Genomic DNA, 22757 nt, shown 5'->3' on the forward strand with positions numbered 1-22757 from the left:
CTCTACCCGTGTTTATAAACTTCTAATTTTGATAACTAATATACAATGTCTGTGTAAAGAGAAACAAAACAATTGCAAATATAAATAAATGGACAGTCCAATGAATTTGTTTTAAAGAAAACTCTAGGTCAACATTAAGCAGCACGCTGAGCCAGGAAATTGTCTTTATGAGCTGGTTAATGGTTTCAATTTGCATGGAACAGTAAAAAGAAAAATACAGTAACTATGATTCTTTTATTGCAGATTAGGAAAACATTACAAAGGGCTTTTTTATTAATTCCACAAAACTTTAATACTTCCAGAAAATCTGGCTGAATCAGGATTATGTTTAGGAGTGTTATTCAGTTTTAGAATGTCAAATGCATGGCACCTACTAAACTGACTAATTGCGGTAAAGGTGTTACATCCTCTTCCACAACCACACTTAATAACTTGGAAACTATGAAGATTTCCATTTGAAAATACAACTACAGTCTACTTGACTTTTTGTTCCTTCAGCAAATCATGGCTTCTGTGGAATAATTTAACAGAAATCCTATTAGCAAGGAATAGTCCATATTATATATAGTTCAAAAGAATATCCTTCTCAAAGCTTTTTGTCTTTTAAAGCATGAGAGATTCCCTAAATTTTAGAATTTTTTTTCATCATTAACATTTATACTGTATTGTCTGAAAAAGGACTTTCCAACATTTCAGGCTCAATTACCTAGTAAAAGATAAAGAAGAAGTCACAATATCTAGAGTTGTGAATGTCATATGCATGAATTAAGGTACTATGAGGGGAAAAAGCTTCAGTATATTTTCATTATTTTCAAGTTCTACTCAACAATGCAGAGTTCTTAAAAATGTTAATGTCTATATCTTTTAGGGTGAAATTCACCTCATTTCTCAATTAACCACATAATCTGATATAAACTCTGTGTTAATTCCCCAATCCTATAGACACTTGCGCACATGCTTAATTTTACTTAATTATCTGCAGGATCGAGGCGTAAGTAATTAACACAGGGCTGATGCAGTACAGAGGGTCTTCTTTGGAATCTCTGTAGTGGGGTGAATTTCACCCTATAAGATTGAAAGATACTTGAGAAAATGGAGTTTATACTACAGCTATATACAGTTTAATCCATGTCATTTGAATGGAAATTTGTTCTGTTCTAAACTTTCCTCTTGGAACCATTAGTGACTTGCCAAAATAATATAATTTCTACTGTCCGTGATTTTCGCTAATGCTACCACCTACCTGTTCTTGAGTGATTTTTTTTTTCAAAATACTGGCTATTCTTTCATACCAATCCTGTCATCCTTATGTTTTCCTTTTTCATCTGTTTTTCTCACAAAATTTTGTTACAGTGGTTGGAATAAATATAAGGGAAATTCCATGGTTCATGATAGACTCATGAGAAATCAGGCAATCTTAAAATATTTCAGAGTAAGGAAGTACTATAGAGGAATACTATGTTTTACATTTGTGACTTCTGTTTTGACTCTTGCCCTCAAGATTTCATTGACATAGAACAATCAATATTTTTGCTTCCTTCCCCTGCCTCTACAAGCACAGTTGAATTTCTGGATGATGGTTTGTGACTGGAGAGCCTCAAAAGCTTTGGAGGTTCAGTTTGGATAAGAACCCCACGATCTAGATAACTGCTAGATCTGCTGCTCCCCCCCCCCACACACACACACAAATGTTCAGAACCATTGGGTTGTCAGAGTTGGGTTAGAAGTGTTGCAAAAACTTGTTTTTCTGAGACTTCAAATACTTCCCACTTTGTGTTTGAACTTGGCCACAAATACCATTGAATAAAGCTTCCCATTCAGTATTTCATCACTAGCATCTCTGGTTCTGTAAATCAAGGAAGCAAAGGCATGGGTGAAAATGAAAACTGCATGGTTTGGAAAGATTTCTGAATTTCTCTGAATCTGAAAAAAAAATGCATTGTGTTTGAGTTTAAGGTGAAGGTTTGGGTTGGCTCACTCATCCCTAATGAGTATGCCTCTTCTTATACTGTAGCATTTAAATCAGAGTTATATACCTTGTCCCATCTCCTAAATTTGCCTGGGCAATGTGTCGTCAGTTTTTTTCTTTTCTACGGTTTAAAAAAAAATTGTGAAGTAAGGCCCAGAGATTCACCTCATTCTAGTTTTTTGTTTCCCTTCTCCATCCTTTCCTTATGCTTCTTCATTCTGTGGAATTTTATCTGATCCTTTACTCATTATTCCAAGAATTAAAAGTTGAGATCCCGATTTTTCTCACTTTAGTTCTAATTAATTACAAACCAATGCAAATTATGGTCAGTCATTTTGATGGTTCATCTATCTCTACTTTTGCAAGCATTCATACAGTAAATAAAATATAACAAATGTTATTTATGTAACTCCAGAGTAAGTTAAAAGTTGCCCCTATTCTAGTTATTGCTCGTAGACTAGGTGAAATGAATTAGTAAGAGGAACTCTGGAAATCGCTCATTATATCTGCAGTATTATACATGCTTGACATTTATGCTAGTGCATTTTTATCTTTGCAAATGTACAAGAACAGCAAAGTAGCATGTAATTTGGGAGACAGCTTCTAATACTGTGCAATGAAACACACAGCAGCTATGATTAATTGCATTAATTGCTCTTGACTGAGGGAGTCTAATTGAAATCAAATACATATATAAAAATGCCTGATGTCACAGAAATCCTTGTTTTTAGTTTCCCTAACATTAGAGATGCTGTGGAAGCCTGATCAGGAAAGAACTGGTGTTAGCACTTGGGAGATGCACTTCTGTTTTGAGTAGATTAAGTAGCTCATTAGGGAAAGGAACAGTATTCCATTATTTGTTACCCATATAGATTAAATCCTGTTTTGATGGAGTCTAATGATGAACTCTTTATTTTTAGTAGCTTATACAAAAACCTGTAATAGAAAGGTAAAATAATATTTGCATGGTGATTATAGCTTAGTTTTTGTTTTTTTATTACAAAAAACACTAACAAGGCAGTGAAGGTTAGGGTTTCACAGGGTGTGGGTTGTATGGGGTTTTTTGTTTTGGAGAGGTTTTTTTGGTTATTCAGTTCTGTTGATGATATGCAAGCTGGAACAAAACCGTGAGGAAAGATGGTCCAGTGGTCAGGGTGCTAACCTAGAACTAGGGCAACTGGGGTTCACTCCCTGCTGTGCTTCCTTTGTGACCCTGAGCAAATTTTTGGTCTGACCCAGTACGGGCATTCTTATGTTAATCACTTACACTGTCTGTGCCTCAGTTCCCCAGCTGCAAAATGGGAATAATTGTGGTTTCTGACCTCACAGTGTGATATGAAAATAGATACATTAAAAGATTGTGAGTTGTTCAGATACAGTAGTCATAGGGGTAATATAAGTACCTAAGGGCTTGTCGGCATAGCAATGGGTGCTAGAAGGGTGTGATTTCTAAAGCACATCAATATGTTGTGCACTAACTGGCCTACTAACAAACAGTACTATGTTAATGAGCACTAGGAAATTTTTAGTTCACATCAGCAGGGTCTACATGGTCCAGTTAGTGCACAACATGCTGGTGTGCATTAGAAATTACACCTCTTTAGTCACACTGCCATGCCATGTAGACAAGTTATAAGAGAGAAATTCCAGCTCCATTTCCCAGAGCTATATTGTCTAAATAGAGGTAAAGACTCATCTTAGTCACTAATGTGAGCAGAAATGAAATGGCCAGAGCTATGAAGAAAAGACATGAACTCTCTCAAAATGTGAGGGTGTTCAGCTCGGAAGTTTGGTTCAGACCCATCTCTACAAGAAAAAACAAAACAGTGGGACAGGATTTTCAGAAGTGTTTAGTGTTGGCCTTACTCTGTTCCCATTGAAGTCTATGGAAAAAATTCCATTGACTTCAGTGGAGGAAGGTAGGTCAGTGCTGAGTGCTTTGAGAAATCCCTCTCAGTACATTTTGAGACAAATGCTTAATTTAGTGACTGAATATTTTTAAATTACAAAGTAAAAATTACACTTGGATTTTAAAAGATGAAGGCATTCAAATGTGGGTTTCTTTTAAAAAAAAATAATCTTGTCTCTTATACAGTTTGAGGGCTGCAAGAAGGCCTTTTCCAGACTAGAAAATCTCAAGATTCATTTACGAAGCCACACAGGAGAAAAGCCCTACCTTTGTCAGCATCCAGGCTGTCAGAAAGCATTCAGTAACTCCAGCGATCGAGCCAAGCATCAGAGGACACACTTGGACACTGTAAGAAATAAAAGATCTCAAATTTGATTTCTTGTTAACCTGTTAAATCCTTTTTCTCTTAGCTGATCGCATCAAATACTGTATATAATTGGAGATGGGAGAATAGGAAGAGATGTCAGTTAATAGAGTTTGAGCTGTGGCAGAGATGACATAGTCCAGGGGTGGCCAAACTGTAGCTTGCGAGCAACATGCAGCTCTTTTACCATTAAAGTGCAGCTTGCAAACCCCTCCACCCCCTCTCCATTCTCCGCCTACCACACTGGGTGGGGGGAGGGAGGTAGGAGCTTCTGCCCAGCAGGGAGGAGGGTCTTGGGGCTTCAGCCCTGCAGGGCGTGTCTGCCGGTGCTTGGCAGGAGTGGGGCTGAAGTCCCAAGCCCTGGCCCCTGGCAGGTGTGCTCTGGGTCTCAAACTTCTGAAGATTGTCGTATGTGGCTCGGAGGGTCAGTAAATTTGGCCACCCCTGACATAGTGTCAGTCAGGAGAGTTACCAAGTTGTGTTCAGTTTTCCCCATTTCCTTTGCTTGTAATAACACTGGGACTGACTGTGACAGAAACAGTTAGTCTGCTGGCCTATATGTTCTGAGGAGGCTCTGGTTACTGAGGTATATAAAGGTAAGTAGTGGAGATGGGCCAAGGTTACAAAATTCAGATTTGGATCCAGATTTTGAATACCACAAAATTCTGGAGTTTTTGGAAACAGGATAATGGACCACTGTGGAATTTGGATCCAGGTTTGAGTCTGAAGTTTGGAGATTTCCAGGTGTGAAGTTTTGGATCAGGGCTATCTCCAGTCAGTACAATTTGAAGTTGGAATTAAGGCATAAATGCCTGGGTCATAACAGAATGGTCTGATGATGAACGTATTAGCCTTTGCCTACAGAGATACCACAGTGCATAAGAAAACCCATTCAGATAGGAGCAAGACTTTGGAAAATCAAAATGTATCTTCTACAAGAATATATCCCAAAATACAGAACACATTAAGGGCAAAGATCTGTCTGTTTTAGTCACACTACTTCATTAACTTCAGCAGGACTATTCACTTGGGCAAGGCGAGCCTTATTTGGGCTCTTAACTCTTATTACTGGTAGATTAGTGATCAGTGCAAATGTGGCATGCTACTTTTTAAAAAATGGTATGTAATATAAACAATTGACTTAGGGCCTTATTCAAAGCCTAGTAAAGTCAACAGGAATCTTTCCATTGGCTCCATTGGGTTTTGAATCTGGCCCTTAATGGTTACTATCAAGTTCTGCTCTATTTTAAGACACATAGGTATTCATTATGTGGTATTGCAGGTTCTGTAGATAAGAAGTTATTCCATGTCACAACATATAATGAATGTGCAATGAGAGGCTGCTGAGAACATTACCAGAAAGCAGAACATTCAGCTAGATTCAGTTTTCCAAATCACAAAACAAAAAAGTTTCTCATTTAGTGAATGGACAGTTTTAGGCCTTCCTGCATCAGTTCAATAGTTGCAGGAGGGAGAATGGCTGAAGAGATCCGTTTTAAAGTAGCTCTGTTGCTTTTCACTCTGAAATGCTTTCTGTGGGAGGGAACCATTCTTCTCAGCAGAAATGGATTTTTTTTCACTGCAAAGAGCCTGTAATTTCTGAAAGCCAGTTAAAATGCTGCTTAGAAAAAAAATATCTGAAACATAGTGCTTCAAGATAATAAACAGAATAAATGTGTCACCTTAAAGTGATAAATATGCATACATAAGCCAGATAAGTAGTTAGAAGGAGCTAAGCTGCAGCCGCACAACCTGCCCGTGGTTGAGGGAGTAAATTTCCCCCCTCTTCCACAATCCTCAAGACTCCAATAATCAGAAACATCAATAATAACATATAGTTATCACTAGATAAAAGTTTTACTAAGGCGAAGTTAAGATTGAGAGTACATATCAAGAAGTTAAGGGCAAAACTCTATTAGCAAAAAATAAAATAAACTAAATTTTATGCAACCAAAATATTGTTTGTGAATTATGGGGTTTTAGCCAAGATTTATTTAATAAACAAAATTTGTTTGACAACAAAATAAAATTTAGTTTTAAGCAGAAGCAGACAGAGTTTATAAAGGGCATACCATCAGGAAACAGAAATAATAGCATATGACTTAGCTGACCAGTCGCACAACTTAAATAGCAAATTTCAAATAACGAATAGTGAACAGAATGTTCAATACAGACAGTTCACAATTTCGTAAAAAATGTGATCTGTTTGCATATATTCTGTGAACAAAGTAAAGAGTTAAATTTATAAAATAATTGTTTGCAATAATAGTTGCACCAATTCTAATATTTACATATTATAGACATTCCGTATTGTAGTGCAACTACAATTCAGGAAATACCTCAAGGGGTGTCAGAGAGCAGGCAAGTTAGAGCAAGTAGATGTGACTTTTAGTGAATCTAAAAACAACGTACATGGACGTTTCAGGATTGTATATGTTGGCAATATTGTATATTTGTGATTGGCAATTAAGAGATGAAAAAATAGTCCTGTCCTTTACATAAAAATACATATTCTTTGCATATTCCTTTTTATTGCCTTCAGTGTTTTAGAACTGTAGTGTTTAAAGGTTGCTTTGTTGTTGTTTCCTCTCTTTGTCATATAGTAGACTAACCTTTTCTCTTATTTTCTGTCTTTCTGAAGCAGGTTTCCTCTATAACTCTTAAGCAGTCTGTCCAGGACTTTACTGCAGTTTCTTTACCTGACTTACTAAAGAATGTAATTTCTGACTAAGTCAAAGATTGCTGTGAGGGTGACATAATTGTAAGTACTACTGGAGATACTCATTCATAATGATCAAAAGAATGATGAGGTAAAAGGAAATATGGCATGGTAAAATTAAAAATAGGCATTTAAACATCAGAAAAGATTCATTTACTTTCTCTTGCTTGCAAACCTTCCTTTCCTCTTTACCATGCCATTAAACTACTGGGCATTCTACCTGTGGTACTGCTCAGTGTAGCCAATCAATAGCAAGACTTCAAATGGATTTTCACCAGTTAAAATAATCTGTGGTTTAACCGATTTTTCTTTGTGCTTTTTTGGTTTGTTTTTGTTTTAGAAACCTTATGCATGTCAGATTCCAGGATGTACTAAGCGATACACAGACCCAAGCTCCCTGAGAAAGCATGTAAAGGCACATTCTTCCAAAGACCAACAGGCCAGGAAAAAGGTAACTTTCCCAGAGGATTGTTCTGCATAGGAATTATATAGTGAGGGTAATGTTGTAACACTAGAAGTATTGAGACATCTTAAGTACCAGCACTTGTGAAACTGTAGAGCCTTGGTCTGGGACTGCTTGATTAAAGAAACCATCCATGAACAAGTTGTAAATCCAGTGTGTGCATAGATGATACTTTCAGTTTTGACTCAATAAGGCTGATTGTTTTACTAGAAGTCCAGCAGAGATTATCATCTGTTGATATAATGATTAATCATAATGAATATATGTAACTCAGTATATGGAAAAATAATTTTGAGAAGGGAGATTTATTTGTAAAATTCTTTCACCACGTAAGTATATTGTGATGCAATATCCAGTTTATGCTGCCAATCTGAGATCGATAGATGTATATTGAGGATTGATGGATGGTAGGTCAAACTGACCTGTATAGAAACATTAGTATATTTTCATACATCCCAGCCATTTTCAAACCTCAAGCTATTTCACAATGCTGAGTCCCAGGTTTCTCAGTCCCATGGGAAAAAAAGTTAGCTGAGGACATGATCTGATTTTTTCCCCACATCTCAAGCCCATTTTTACTATAAACCATGTTATACTGTTTTAGACCAATGAGGATAAGTGCAATGCTTTAATTTAAAAAACTGATGAGGATGGAGATGGTCTTTTCTGCACTACTGGGGTAAGTTACGCTACTCCAGCTACATGAATAACATAGCTGGAGTCAACATAGCTTAGGTTGATTTACTGCAGTGTCTACACCGCACTGTGTCAACAGGACACTCTCTCCCGTCGACTTACCTTACTCCTCTTGTTCCAGTGGAATACCGGAGTCAACCAGAGAGTGCTCTGCGGTCGATTTAGAGGGTCTTTACTAGACCCTGTAAATCTACCCCCGCTGCATCAATTGCAGCAGCGTCGATCCCCAGTAAGTGTAGACATAGCCTTAGAATAATATAGAGAGAGTTAAAACCCTAGAGACATAACCCCTACAGAAGGAGCTATATTTAACTTGGGTGACAGCATGGATTGCCCTTGATTTGAATGGTAAAATTTTTTGTTTTGACAGTGTCTGAAACACTAAAGCATAGTCTTACAAACTGCAAAATGTAGGGCTAGATTGTGATTTAACTGTTTGCCCTGAGCATGTATCTGTGCTGCTCCCAGAGACCAGGGAATGAATTTTAATTGTTGGGAATTATAGTTTACTTCCTAATTCCCCCTTGTGTCAGGGGAAAAGTAATCTCCTAGTGGTCATTACTGTGCTGGCTGGCACCTTGACCCACCCCTACCTGCCCTCTCCTTGCCCATGTGTGAAGGAGGGCTGGTGGTGGTCCTGTGCAAACTGGTCTCCTGGCTGCACTGTGAACCATAGGGCACATAGCCCATGGAGAGGAGCAAAGGGGTGTTATATGCCCCCCCACTTACTGTCTTGTGTCAGCATGTGAGGCAAACAGTGGTCATGCCTGAATGTTCTGTCAAATTTACATATGACACATTAAATAAAACTTGGATAATGTATCTGAACAGAGGGTATTAAACTCTTAGGTAACATTACATAATTGAATGTAAAATAATATGGTATGCTCTGTACATAATTGTGTCAAATTGCAGGAGTATGAGGGGTTCCATTCTTAGGATGACATTTCCCATATGGTTTTATTCATTTTCCATTCTTCTCTTATAACAGATTAAAGCTGGCCCTTTTAACTCCTCACATGGTCGGTTTTTTTAGAATTAAACTTAAAGTTGTTTAGTTTTTCATCCAATCCATTTGATAAGGATTTATTTATCTGAGATGGGTTAATATGTGGAAGTGGAAATAAGTCAACCCAGCAAAAAAACAAAGGAAGAAATGTGGCATCAATCAAGCCAAATGTTTAAAAACATGCACTGAGGTCGCAGTGTATAATATTTACAAGGTACAGCGTAGTTACTGGACCTTTGAGAACTTATAATTTCTAACTCGCATCATGCTTTGGTATTTGAAATATTTCCTGGCAGTAATAATAATAATAATAAAAAGTAAGAAACAATAAACCTTTTAAGGCAGAATTAAGATTATTTACGACTTTAATTAAAAATGAAAATTGGCTTAATGTCAAAAAAGCCTTTACAAAAAATGTGAATTCATCAAAAATAACCATAAAAATTCCAAGGTGATAAAGGCACAGTGGAGTAATAGTTCCAGCCCTAGGGAACTATTCTGTTGAAAAGAATGAAACCCTTTGCTGTCACACCCTGTTAGTCATAGATTCATTTAATATATCTTGCCTGACTGCCTCTAATCCTCATTTTAACCTCCCCCTACACACTAAATGACATTATTTTGGTGTCTTAAGTTGCTAGCTATCCAAGATTGTACACTAAAATATGTTCTTGATGTTACACAGATTTTAAATAGCAGGGAAAATGTATTTGTGGCAATGGAGATTCCCTGGAATAAACTACTGTACTCACCATGTCAGTCTGAAGCTACACTGATTCTTCCACACAACTTTTCATAATCCATCCTCAAAGCTCCTTGCCCCTTCCTCTGCTGTGTAACGTAGACCAGAGAGATGTTGCAGTGAGAATCAAATAGATTATCTATCTATCATGTAATAACTTTTCGCTGCTGTGATTTTGTGCTCTATTGTGCAAGGCAAAGTGCCTGATTCTGCAGTTCTTTTTCAGGCAAAACCCCTATTGATGTAAATTGAAGTCTTTCCTATTAAGGGAATGAATTCCTGACCCACTGAAGTCAGTGGCAAAACTATGTATAATATGCTGTTCAACAAATCGGAGCAAGAGTTTGTATTTTATTTTTAAATACAATATTGAAAATAAAACCCAAAAGTTTAGCTACATCTAGTTTTTCACCTTGTGAAATTTCTAAGAAATTCCCCACATGACATCAGAAAGGGGATGGGGGGAAGAGGAGAATCAGAACAGAGAGTGAATGCAAAGCCAGAAATATCAAATATCTGATCAAAGAAGTCTAAAATGCAATTCAGATAATCTTCTGTTTAAAAAGTCTTTAATGACTTTCAGTCATGCATAGAAAACTGTATACAATAACAACACAAAATATTTTCTTTCTATATATTTTAATTGGAGATAAAAATAACACATAAGAGTATCTTTAAACAAAATTAAAAATGCAGCCTCCATGGTTGGAATCCATCTCCCTAAAAACAGTTGGTTCAACTATCCCTAAGCATGGCCTATGGAAGTCAGCAATATGGAAGTACAGATAGTGCTCAGATTGGGAGAGGGTTGAATACTGGCTTGTAATGCCTCTGACCTATAATCAGCTGTAAGACATCCCCACTTCCGTGTTATCCCCTCCTTTAAACACTTCCTTTTATGCCAGGGAAATGCAATAATTCAGTGTAGTGAATCTGAAAGCCAACAAATTTTAAAACACTTTTTTACACAATGTGCAACTACCTTAAGGAACTTATTACCACAAGATACCATAGAGGCCAAGAGCTTAGCAGGTTTCAAAAAAGTACCGGATATTTATGTGGATGATGAGTGTATCCACAGTACATTCATTAAAATTTTTAAAAATCCCCAGATTTATAAGGGATATAAATCCCCATGCTTCAGGACAGAAGTCAACGTCATAGTAATGAGATTAGAAAGAACCTTGATTATTCCATAACTGGTCCCTTGGGGTTTCTCGTACATTCCTCAGTGTCATGAAGTAACAGATTTTTATGTAAAGAAAGGCTGTCACTGACCTCGGACTGAATATTGTCCAGTCTGACCTCAGGACTGTGTGACTTTTGCAGGGAAAATTCTGCATTTGGGGGTAGAAGTAGGTTGCCAGGTGTCTGGTTTTTAACCGGAACACCTGGTTGAAAAGGGACCTTGGTGGCTCCGGTCAGCAGTGCTGACTGGACCATTAAAAGTCCGGTCAGCGGCATAGTGGGGCTAAGGCAGGCTCCCTGCCTGCCATGGCTCCATGAGGCTCCCAGAGCAGTGGCATGTCCCCACTCCAGCTCCTATGCATAGGGGCAGCCAGGGGGCTCCGCACGCTGCCCCTACCCCAAGCGCTGGCTCTTCAGCTCCCATTGGCCAGGAACCATGGCCAATAGAAGCTGCAGCGGCAGCGCCTGTGGATGGGACAGCGCTCCGCAGAGTCACCTGGCCTTGCCTCCGCATAGGAGCCGGAGGGGGACATGCCGCTGCTTCTGGGAGCTGCTTGATGTCCCAACCCCCTGCCCCAGTCCTGATCCCCCTCCCACCCGCTGAACCCCTCGGTCCCAGCCCAGAGCACCCTCCTACACCCCAAACTCCTCATCCCCAGCCCCACCCCAGAGGCCGCAGCCCCAGCTGGAGCCCTCCTCCTCCCCCCCTGCACACCAACCCCCTACCCCAGCCTGGAGCCCCCTCCCGCATCCTGAACCCCTCATTTCTGGCCCCACCCCAGAACCCACACCCCCAGCCCAGAGCCCGTACCCCCTCCCTCACCCCACACCCCTGCCTCAGCCCATTGGCCCCTCCCATACTCCAAACCCCTCATCCCTGGCCCCACCCCAGAGCCTGCACCCCCAGCCAGAGCCTTCACCCCCTCCCACACCTCCCTGAACCAGTCCGGTGAAAATGAGTGAGTGAGTGAGGGTGGGAAGAGCGAGCGACAGAGGGAGGGAGGATGGAAAGAGCAGGGGCGGGGTCTCGGAAAAGGGCTGAAGCCAGGGCGGGGCCTCAGAGGAGGGTTGGGGCAGGGGAGGAACAAGAGTGTTGGCTTTTGTGCCAGTAGAAAGTTGGCAACCCTAGGTAGAAGGAAGAAACAATCACTGTCATATTTATTTCATTTCTTCTGACAAATATGTAATGGGTGAGGAGGATTCATGCAAATACACCTCTACCCCGATATAACGCCGTCCTCGGGAGCCAAAAAATCTTACCGCGTTATAGGTGAAACCGCGTTATATCGAACTTGCTTTGATCCGCCGGAGCGCGCAGTCCCGCCCCCCTGGAGTGCTGCTTTACCACGTTATATCCGAATTTGTGTTATATCGGGTCGCGTTATATCGGGGTAGAGATGTATAGACAAATAGGAAAAAATGGGAGGTAGAAAAGTAGGAGGATAGAAGGTGCAGGATATTTGCCCCAGATAATCCTCGTAATATTTGTTTTTACCTTACATTTCATGAAATCTGGCAACCATTTCTAGATTATAACATTGTTCTATTACACTGCAGACTGAAAAGTATGAACTGATGCATCTGATAATTTTTATATCCATTCATCTATATTAGGTAGAGGTAAATCCCTCTAATGTCTAAGGACCAAATCCTGCGGTCCTTATTCTGGGAAAATCCTGTCTGAAATTTATGACTAAGGGCCAGATGCTGATACCTTTGCTCATATTGAGTAGTTCTTTATTCCTCTATTAGTTCCCTGAAGCCAGTGAGATTACTAAAGAAGTACGGTACTACTCAACATGAGTAAGTTTTTGTTGTTGTTTTTTTTGCAGTCAGTAAGCTTAACATTTTCAAAGGAATGTTCTGCACAGAAATTTCTTACATCTGTTTAATTGATGATGTTGTGCTTGAGCATGACCATTCTATAGCCCTTTTCTTTATTAGACTCCTGTACTGAAGTTACTATATGGGAAATGACAAAACTAAATCAATAACAAAATCCACAGCTCATTCTGTTGACCCAGCATTGACTCAAAGCCAAGTTAGAAAATGAATATTATCATTACTTCTTTATAAGACAAATTTGATGGGGAAGCTGAACTACAGTCCTGTACAAACATAAGGACTTTATCCTTTTCATATAGACATACTTTGAGATATGATATACTATTTCACCAGGGGCCCTGCTTAAGGAAAGTGTATTTGTAAAATGTATGATAATTCTTGTTCATTTTTATTGTTCCCACTTTTTTTTAAAAAAGCAACCCATGCAGTAAATGGAGTCTGGGCTTCTTCAATTTTGTGTTTGTAGATCATGGCATGAACCAAGAAATCCACTTTCAACTTCAAAGTGGATTATTTTTTTAGTCTTTTTAAATATATTTCTGTTACATTAAGGAAAACCTATTGGAGCCCTCCAGTAGCCAAAATAGTACCTCTAAATTCCCATAAATATTAAGCAGGGACAAGATAGCCTAGTTGACAATGTCAGTCTTATAATTCCAAGATACAAACTTCATTTTCTGCAGTGGCTGTACTTTTAATTACAATTTCCAATGTATTTATAATTACACTGATGGACAAATGTTATTCATGACACTTTTATTTAGCTAAGACAGTGATGTAACATATTTCTGCAAAAAATATTGAAAGATTGTTAAAGAGAGAAACAAATAAAGTTAGGTTAAGTTCGCCTATGTTGTGATAGCAGTAAAACAGCCCTGGTAGTCATTTAAATAGTTAAAGTAAACAAGACCACCTACGATGAATTTAGAACCTCTCTTGGGGTTCATAAATCCACAAGTGAGAGCCCTGAAGTGAAAAGTGAGAGCTAAGTTAGACCTAATACTGTCTTATTTATCTTGATCAAACATCTAGTCCAGTGGTTGCCAAACTTGTTCCACCGCTTGTGCAGGGAAAGCCCCTGGCGGGCCGGGCCGGTTTGTGTACCTGCCGCATCTGCAGGTTCGGCCGATCGCGGCTCCCAGTGGCCGCGGTTCGCTGCTCCAGGCCAATGGAGTTGCTGGAAGCAGTGGCCAGTACGTCCCTCGGCCCGCACCACTTCCAGCAGCTCCCATTGGCCTGGAGCAGCGAACTGCGGCCACTGGGAGCCGCGATCGGCCGAACCTGCGGACGCGGCAGGTACACAAACCGGCCCGGCCCGACAGGGGCTTTCCCTGCACAAGTGGCGGAACAAGTTTGGGAACCACTGGTCTAGTCCTTAGCTATTTATATAGATATCTTGTCTTTTAATAGTTCCTTATTTGCAAACCTTACTATTTTTAACATTAGATGTTCTAGTTCAGATTTATTATAAGGCAATCTTTGAGACATTGACCACTTCATTGCACTGATACTAAATAGGACTCTCTCTTATGGAGCTGTTTCTGCATCATTTTAGCTTGTTCAAATTGCTCTTAAAGAAACCAAACCTGGATTCGTTCTGCCAGGTAACTTACCATCTTTACTGGTTCTGTAACATTAGTAAATGCAGGTTTGAAAGACTACCACCTTTGCTGCTCTGGGTACTCCACTGTTATATACAATGTCATTCAGCTGAGCAGCTAAAGATTAGAACAACAGTGTTACTAGTGCGGAATGTGAACCTCAGTGAAACAGTGATACCGTTGGGCAGCTATTTATTTATCCGGTATACATTCTTGTATCTCTCCCACAACAATTGCGCTATGTGTCTGCTATCCCTTCTTTCTTCATTTTAAGGCTATTTGTTGCTTCTCCATTGACTCCATACAGTCAGCATCTGATACATGACACTTCAAAAAATTGTTCAAATGTTTTTAGAAGTTACTTGGAGTTAGTTTATTGGATTTGTATATTAGCCTGATGGATGTCGCAAAACACCTGACTTTCTATTTCACCAAAGAGTCAGGGGTCTCCCAAATGTCACTATTAGGATGCTAGGGAGGTAGAACATCTTATTTGTCATAGGAGTTGGGTCTGGGGAAGGACTGAATATACAAACATTTGCCAAGTTTGCTACAAACATGGTTCCGCTTTTCCTGAAAAATCTCCCTTTTTGGTGCCAGAATTAGCAAAGTGAAAACTGGGGGCTTTGCACAGCTGCTCTCAGTGAGCTCATAAAACAAACAGCCCAGGAAAAAAAAGCTCTTCATATGCTATTGTTCCCATGAAGTCCATCAAGAGGCTTTCTGAGTTTCTCTTATTGGCTCTGTCAAATTGTGGAAGTAAATGAGGTGGGGAGGGAGAAGAGCACTTGCTCAGCCTTTTTTCTGGTGTTTAAAAAAACCTGAAGGAGAAAGTTTTGGCTGTACTCAAAGCAGGATTTCCTGAACTGACTCTCAGATGCATTTTAGTTCTTTGAATGGTAGCTCAGGCTAGAACTGGTTGGAAATTTTTCAAATGAATTTTTTTGTCATTGAAAGAATGACCTTTTTCAAAAGTACATATTTCCATATTAAAATTTTAGTTTTTAAATTTTTTCAATTTTTTTAACAAAACTGGAAAATGAAAAATTTAGTCTTTCTTGGTTAACTATTTTTTCAGTGGCAACTTATAACAAAGGGAGGAAGAACAAGAAAACTGAAAAACATGGAGGGAAATGAAAAATTAAAAACTTTGAAAATGAAAATTTTCAAAATCAAATATTTACAATGAAAATGTACGATAAAAATGTCATGTACATGAAAAACTGTTCCTTTTCAAAATCTGCAGAATGAATATGACTTCAAAGTTTTTCACTACAAAATGTTTTCCATTTTTTGATCTATTCTAGTTGGGTACATAGTTTCCTTGTCTCCTCTAAGCTTCTACCTTGATTTTTATTGGGGAGTAAACAAGCTTAGCTTGATGTTGGTAAATCTGAATTAAGTGCTTTTTTAAAATATCCAGGTTGTTGAGATTGTGTTCTTTGTGAAATTAATGCTCTGAGATGTGAACACTGTTATAAGGGAGCCTGAGAACAAACAGGAAGCAGATAAACAAGACTGAAATGTAGTGGCTCAGGGATCAATAGCATTTTTCAATATGGCTGATAATTGTATAATCAGAAAAGACAACTTCCTTCAGATCTGCAGGAAGTCTAGAATGGTTGGATAAATACTGCAGATGACCATGAAGAACAGAGGTAGCAGAGGTGGACTGTTGTGACTCAGAATATCTGGAAGGAAAATGTTAAGGCTACAGAGGTTTGGGGCCCTATTTCCCCTCTCACTTACACTGTGTTTATACATGTGTAATTCCCCTGGCTTGTGTGGGGTAGGAATGTTTAAGTTAAAGTGGGGTAGGAGCTACTGACTCACACCTTTCTACATGGTCTTCCAGTTCCTAGTTGAATAAATTACCCCAATTCAGACTTCCTTACAGATCAGTGAAGCAGGGTGTACATAGCCTCAGCGAGTGAAAAGGCATCTCTTATACACCATTCACATCACTTCTGAATTTGGCCCACTGTCACTAGGATTTAAGGCAATTCAGTTTGACTAAAACCCTGCATGAAGTCCAAGTATCTAGGCTCTATGCAGGTGAAGGGCAGGGGAGGTGAAATCCACCCTTCCAACCCTGAGATCAAGACACATGGGCTGAATTCCAGCCTACCTGTGTCTGCTATTCATGTGGGCTGAAATAGTAGCCACAACCCTTCCACAATCCTTATGTGTTGGGGCCACAAGAGCCTCATCAACATGGATTATGTGGCCACTCCCTGGCTAATTCCAACCATTGCCCTCCTTGCCAGTCTGTGCTGGCATTGAGTAGAGGGTCAGACCCCTTCTGTAGCTCCTAGATTTTGCAACGATACACTTGCTAGCTACATCATCCAACAGCCAACCCTCTTCCCCCACAATGCATTCTTAGTACAAATGGTATAAGTGATGCAGTGCCTAATTTGTGCACCATAGGTCAATTTCACCTTCAGGAACTAATCTGGATCACTGTTACTCCTCTGGACCTTGGCCATCCTGATAAGCTCTGTATCCCCTAGCAGGTTGTCTTTTGTTCCCTTTATGTCTGACTTACTCAAATATATAAGACTGTAGTCTTAAAATATGAAAAAAACAAGCAAAATGGGTAGAATAAAAATAGGGGAGCCAAAAGACATTCCTTTACTGAACAATATTTTCTCAGGCTATAAGACACATGATAGTTCTACATTAACCTGTAACAGGGGTGCTGGAACAATTTTTATAGTGGGGGTGCTGAGAGTCATTGAACCAAACTGTAAACTCTGTATATAATGGAACCCACTTCAAGCCAAGAGTTTGCAGCATACCCCGCATCCCTAGTTCCAGCCTATAATTAATAACATCTAAAAAGGCTTGACAGATAGTTTACTTTTATTGTCTGCCATGGGATGCTTTGACAAATACATCCTTCTTCCACAAATAATACAGATCCGGTTTTATAAATATGGGCAGCATATAATGCTGTGTGATGTCATCTTGATTGTTCATTGTTTACACTGTTTTACAGTAGGGCCAAATTCTCTGTTTAACTTTTATGAGTATATGTTGATTTTACCCCAGTACGGCTGAAGTTACCTGTTTGTTTGCATAGACTTTGAGTAAATGGAGTTTTATGCCAGTGTTTGGGTTTAGTGGAGAGCATAGATAGAGCACGATGTCCAGGGTTTTTCTTTTGCTGAAATCTTTGGTTCAGATTTCATTCTACAGAATTGTTTCGAGTTAGTTTTTTCATTCTCTTGCCTTAGTCTTTTTAATCCTTTCCCCAGTATTTTAAAAGGATCTCTTTCCCTGTGGAAACAATGTTAGTGCCTTTTTGCTGAATGCCTTACAAATGCAGCAAATAAACTCACTCTTTTTTTCCCTCTCTCTGTCACTCAGAATGATTGCCAAGAAAAGCAGGAGCCATGAAGGGCTGAAACTTTATTCTATTGATATTCAGCAGTTATTAGTGTGTTGTGTTAGTGACAGCAAACAGCAATGTTGTAGATTATTAGCCTACATGTATCTGGAGAAACTGTTCATAACAAGGCGGGTGTTCAGAAGCAGGGCAAACAGCTTTTCTCCAGCTCCTAAAGTACCAGCCCTGTGTAATTCTGAGTCTGTCTTTCAGTTTTAAGTTGCTCTTGTTCAAACTCTTAGTTCAGATTTCACTGTTAATACTGCAAAAGGGAGAGAATTGAGTAAAGGGGGGGGGGGAGGAATCTATTTTCTTGCTGTGAGAGCAGATGAATTTAAGGATATTTTCCCCCCACTTGTTTTCTATGGAGTCCATTTAAAATATGTCATTAATGCAAACAGAAGTGCATTCAGAGGGTAAGGGTCAGTGAGCAGTGCCCATGGCAACTAAGAAACTATTCTGCACAAAAAATGCGGTAAAGAGTAAGTGTTTTAATCCTCAACTTTAATCCCTTTACTTCCTGTTCTCAAAATGAAATATAAATCAGGCACCATGGAGTGCAGCAATTTTTCCTGAAAGGGACATTGGCGAGAAAAGGATTAGTAATGGGCAGAAGTGTTTAAGGAATTTAATCACACAATTTGTTGTAAAACTTTTGAGACTACGAGTGACCAGTTCTTTTGAGCCTGGCCAATGAAAAACAACAAAACATACTTTGAAAGTGATTAGAGGGCTGGCTCTGGCTGACACCCCCATTTCTTGTTGTTGTTACATCATTGCAGCAGTTGCTGTGACTTGAGAAACCATGGAATGTATTTGGTGTGCCCACTGAGAAGGCTCCGAGATGGGGGTGGTATTTTAATGGTGGTGTATAGAGGACTCTTCTGATCTCTAGGAAACAGAGACAATAAAGCAACCTGCATTTTTCATCTTGCTACTGGGGTTGCTGCAGTTGTTATAATCAGGAGATTAGCAAAGCACCGTGACATTAATATTTACAGATAGACTACTTCCTACTACATTTTTCCATCACTGCTTTCAGTCCTGAGCTTTCCCTTGTGCTGGTATAGGCTTTGGCGATATGGAGTAGTGGTACATGCTCAAGGAGGAAGAGCTAGCATCATACTTGAAGAAATAAATATATTGTCACATGGCCAAAAAACAAACCAAAAAGAAAATGAATCAAAACACAACTGAAACATCCCTTATTTGACAAGTGCAGCGATGTTTGTTATGCCTGTATTCCACCTTTGTTATCAAACTATGCCCCTTTTCATTCATGCCTTTCACCTCTCCCTTCAGGATTTATATGAGATTGTTTCCTGCTACTTTTATGCATATTCCTATGACGCTGTCGCAAAGACTTGTCAGTAAATAGTTCAGCAACTGTGGGTATAAAATATATAAGCAGATATCAAACTCTTCCCACTGAAATCCTGTGTCCATGAGCTATAGAACCTGATGATCACTGCTGTGTTAGTGCCATATACAATCTCACAGATTATGAGTGATAAAGGTTCTGCAGGCCACATTAGGTCCTTGGTATTACCTGTGCAGTCCTTTTGCCTTCACTGGTTTTACACAAGTGTAACTGATTGGAACTAAGTAAACAATTCTATTGAAGAATAGAATTCAGCTCTCACTTGCTTAATTGTGTTGGCTATACAGGCTAACAGGAGTTAAAAATGAAATATATTTTTGTCATTAAAGAAAGCAGACCTGACTGAATACACACATCGACCAGCTCAGTTGAGTGAGAAGGTACCATTTTATTTAATCACTTTTCAGACTAGAATTGCACTTTTAGATAACAGATTGAGTTTCACCTGCTTTGAGCCTCCTCAAGGATGTGCACGTCTTTGGGTTTCTGGTTTTTTTTTAATGTATGTAAAGTAAGGATGATTAAGATAATTATAGATAAAGAATATAATCGACTCACTTTAGGCTTCATGGAAGTACTGAGTTTTCAGGAGCAATTTGAATAAAGGGAGCGTAGAAGCTTAATGTTTTTTCTTAGATACCCAAAACTTGGGACAGCTTCACTGAGGCTTGTGAAATTTTGGGCAAAGCTGCCCCTGTTTGAGAGTCCCCAGACTGATTTCCAGTTTCAGTAAGACTCAGGGGGTTTGGCTGTGTTGTAGGTTGAGCTGTGAGTTTGTTAGAACCTGAAATTCATAGCAGAATGTGTGTTTGGGGGGCGGGGTGTTATAGTTCAAGGGTGAACTGTACCTTTGACCCCTCACTCTGTCTCTCTGTGGACACACTTTCGAAACGACAGGCACATATCTGCGCTTCCCTCAGGATGGAATCCCCTGATTCATCCCATTTTTAGACTGGATCCCCAAGTCACAGCCATATCCTCAGCAGGTCCAGCTGGCTTCTGGCCCATGCTTAGGCTTCCCTCTGGGATCTGATGACTAGGGCTCTGTGTCTGTCACAGAGGTCACAGAAATCATGGATTCCGTGAGTTTCCACAACCTCTATGACTTCTGCAGGAGGGAGCGTGTGGGGGCTGTTACTTGGGGGGCCTCCATGACAGCCACACCCAGCACTGCTCCAGTGGCCCTGGCAGCGGTCCCTGGGCAGGCGCTGGAGCAGCCGCAGTCCCCAGCCAGCCAGCTGTAACAGCCGCGGTCTGTGGCTCCTGGCGTCTAGTGTCACTGGCCCTGGGCGCCCCCCTCCCCAATAACAGCCCCCCCACATTCCTCCAGTGCTCCCCCCAAAAGATTTAATCACAGGTATTTGTAGTATAAGTTATGGACAGGTCATGGGACGTGAATTTTTGTTTATTGCCCGTGACCTGTCCATGACTTTTACAAAAAATACCCGGGATTAAATCGTAGCCTTACCTATAACCAATATGAAAGTGCAGTAACAGAGAACAACTTGTTCAAAGCAAAGTATTGTTTGTCCATAGAAACATCACAGAGACGAAAGTCTTAAAACAACAGCAGCCTATATTCTTATTGTCTTAGCTAAGCTTTGAAACCATTCCTTGAAAGTTTAGATGGCCCCCCAGTTATCTGTGGTGCCCCAGCATCAGGGGCCATGTTACAGTCTGTTTTTCTGCAGACTGCCTCCCTTCACCAGGCTGCTCTTTAACACAGTTTCCAAGTCATAGAGTATCAGGGTTGGAAGGGACCTCAAGAGGTCATCTAGTCCAACCCCCTGCTCAAAGCAGGACCAATCCCCAGACAGATTTTTACCCCACTTCCCTAAATGGCCCCCTCAAGGATTGAACTCACAACCCTGGGTTTAGCAAGCCAATGCTCAAAGCACTGAGCTATCCCTCCCCCCTAAGTCCTTTGTTAAAGACTTGCTGCCGTGGTTCCCCCGAAGTTTCCAGCTGAAACCTTCCCCTTTCCTCTCCCCACTCACATCCTGGGATTCAGCCAGATCCTGATTCCACATTAATGGAGGTGAGCTTCAAAGACTTTTAACACCTCTAGTGTCCATTTGAGTACTAACAATCTGTTTCTGTCTACAGCCATTGTGACATTGTCTTTGGATTCCTCAAGGCCACAGCTACCTATGAGTGATTTAACCCTTTGTTACATATTAGCCAGCAACACAATAACCACCAAACCCATAGATAGATAGATAGATAGATAGATAGATAGATAGATAGATAGATAGATAGATAGATAGATAGATCATTCTTAAAATGAATACATATATTACCCACATGTTTCACAGGGTTACAAACCCATGAACCCAAAATCTAAAAAAAGGTTCAGGGGACCCCTCTCCTAAACAAAACTGCCAGGTTTTGTCCCGCTCCAATGACAGGTCAAAATAATCTTTCAAAATTTCAACTATTTACTATTAGAAATTGGCCCAAACATCAAATTTAGATCCCAGTGCAAACCTTCCAAAGCTGGGGAGTGAGGATTCAGATACAGGGGTTTTGGTTCAGATCAATCTAGAAAGAGGGGATGCTGCAAAATTTGGATCTGGCCATGACATTTCCCAAAGTTTAGAAGTGATTAGATCTGGGTTTTGGTTTGACCCCGTCTGTGTTTCTGTTACTAAGAACATTCTTTATTTTGTATATAGATTTTCATACCAACTTTTCACACATAAAGGAAAAAAGATGGGTTCACTCTCAATGGACCCCCAGATGGATGTAGCACTTGTTCATTACCCTACTTAGAAGATACTCCACTCACATGAAAAGAGAGATCTGCCAAGCACATCTCTTTTCAAAGGAGTAGAGCAATTATTCAGCATAACTGGGCTCTTTGTCAGGTTGCATTTATCCAGAGAAACTAGCTGTTAGACAATAACATACAGTAGCTATATATATTTCCAAGTCAATCTGACACAGAATAGTACAAGATGATTTTTTAAAATGGCATGGGCTCCACTGCTACATTGCTGGTCACTATGAACAAAGACCAGGAACTTTTTTGAATCGCAAAGAAGAGCAGCTTGAATGGGAGGGATTGTACGTATTGTAGGCAGTGTTTTACATAAGATGGTGGCAATATGAATGGGTTTAATTATCAGAGATTAACTATCAGAGATGAGCTCTGTAAGAAGCTGTGTGTGTCTGTGTGTGTGTCTCTCTTAGTTTTCATGTCTATGACTAGACTGCAGAGGGAAGAAAGCTTCCTTTATGAAAATGTGAGCTTCTATAATACAGTGAAAGTTACAGAAGAGACCACCTTTAATAGATAACCTCCTGTCTTACAAGACTACCCCAAAGGATCCCCAAGCCTATGTAGTAGAATTCTGATCAACCTTTATTAGATGACAACCACTGTTAAGCAAGCAATTTTGGTTGATCCAGTAAATGGTTAATTAAGACAGATCTCACTGGATTTCTAATTGACTTCTCAAAAAGAAAAGCTTCAGTGTT

General features: G+C 39.8%; 1 protein-coding gene across 1 annotated transcript in view; it reads left to right on the forward strand.

The window, feature by feature from the left end:
• The window catches only part of GLIS3 (GLIS family zinc finger 3), a 175892-nt gene that overhangs the window by 106465 nt on the left and 46670 nt on the right, over positions 1-22757 (forward strand). Inside the window, exons 3-4 of the mRNA XM_065406703.1 lie at positions 4065-4226; positions 7302-7412. Coding sequence (XP_065262775.1) covers positions 4065-4226; positions 7302-7412 — 273 coding nt within the window. The remainder of the gene's footprint in view (positions 1-4064; positions 4227-7301; positions 7413-22757) is intronic.

This window comes from Emys orbicularis, chromosome 6, assembly GCF_028017835.1.
Source record: "Emys orbicularis isolate rEmyOrb1 chromosome 6, rEmyOrb1.hap1, whole genome shotgun sequence".
In the NCBI taxonomy this organism is placed as follows: Eukaryota; Metazoa; Chordata; order Testudines; family Emydidae; genus Emys; species Emys orbicularis.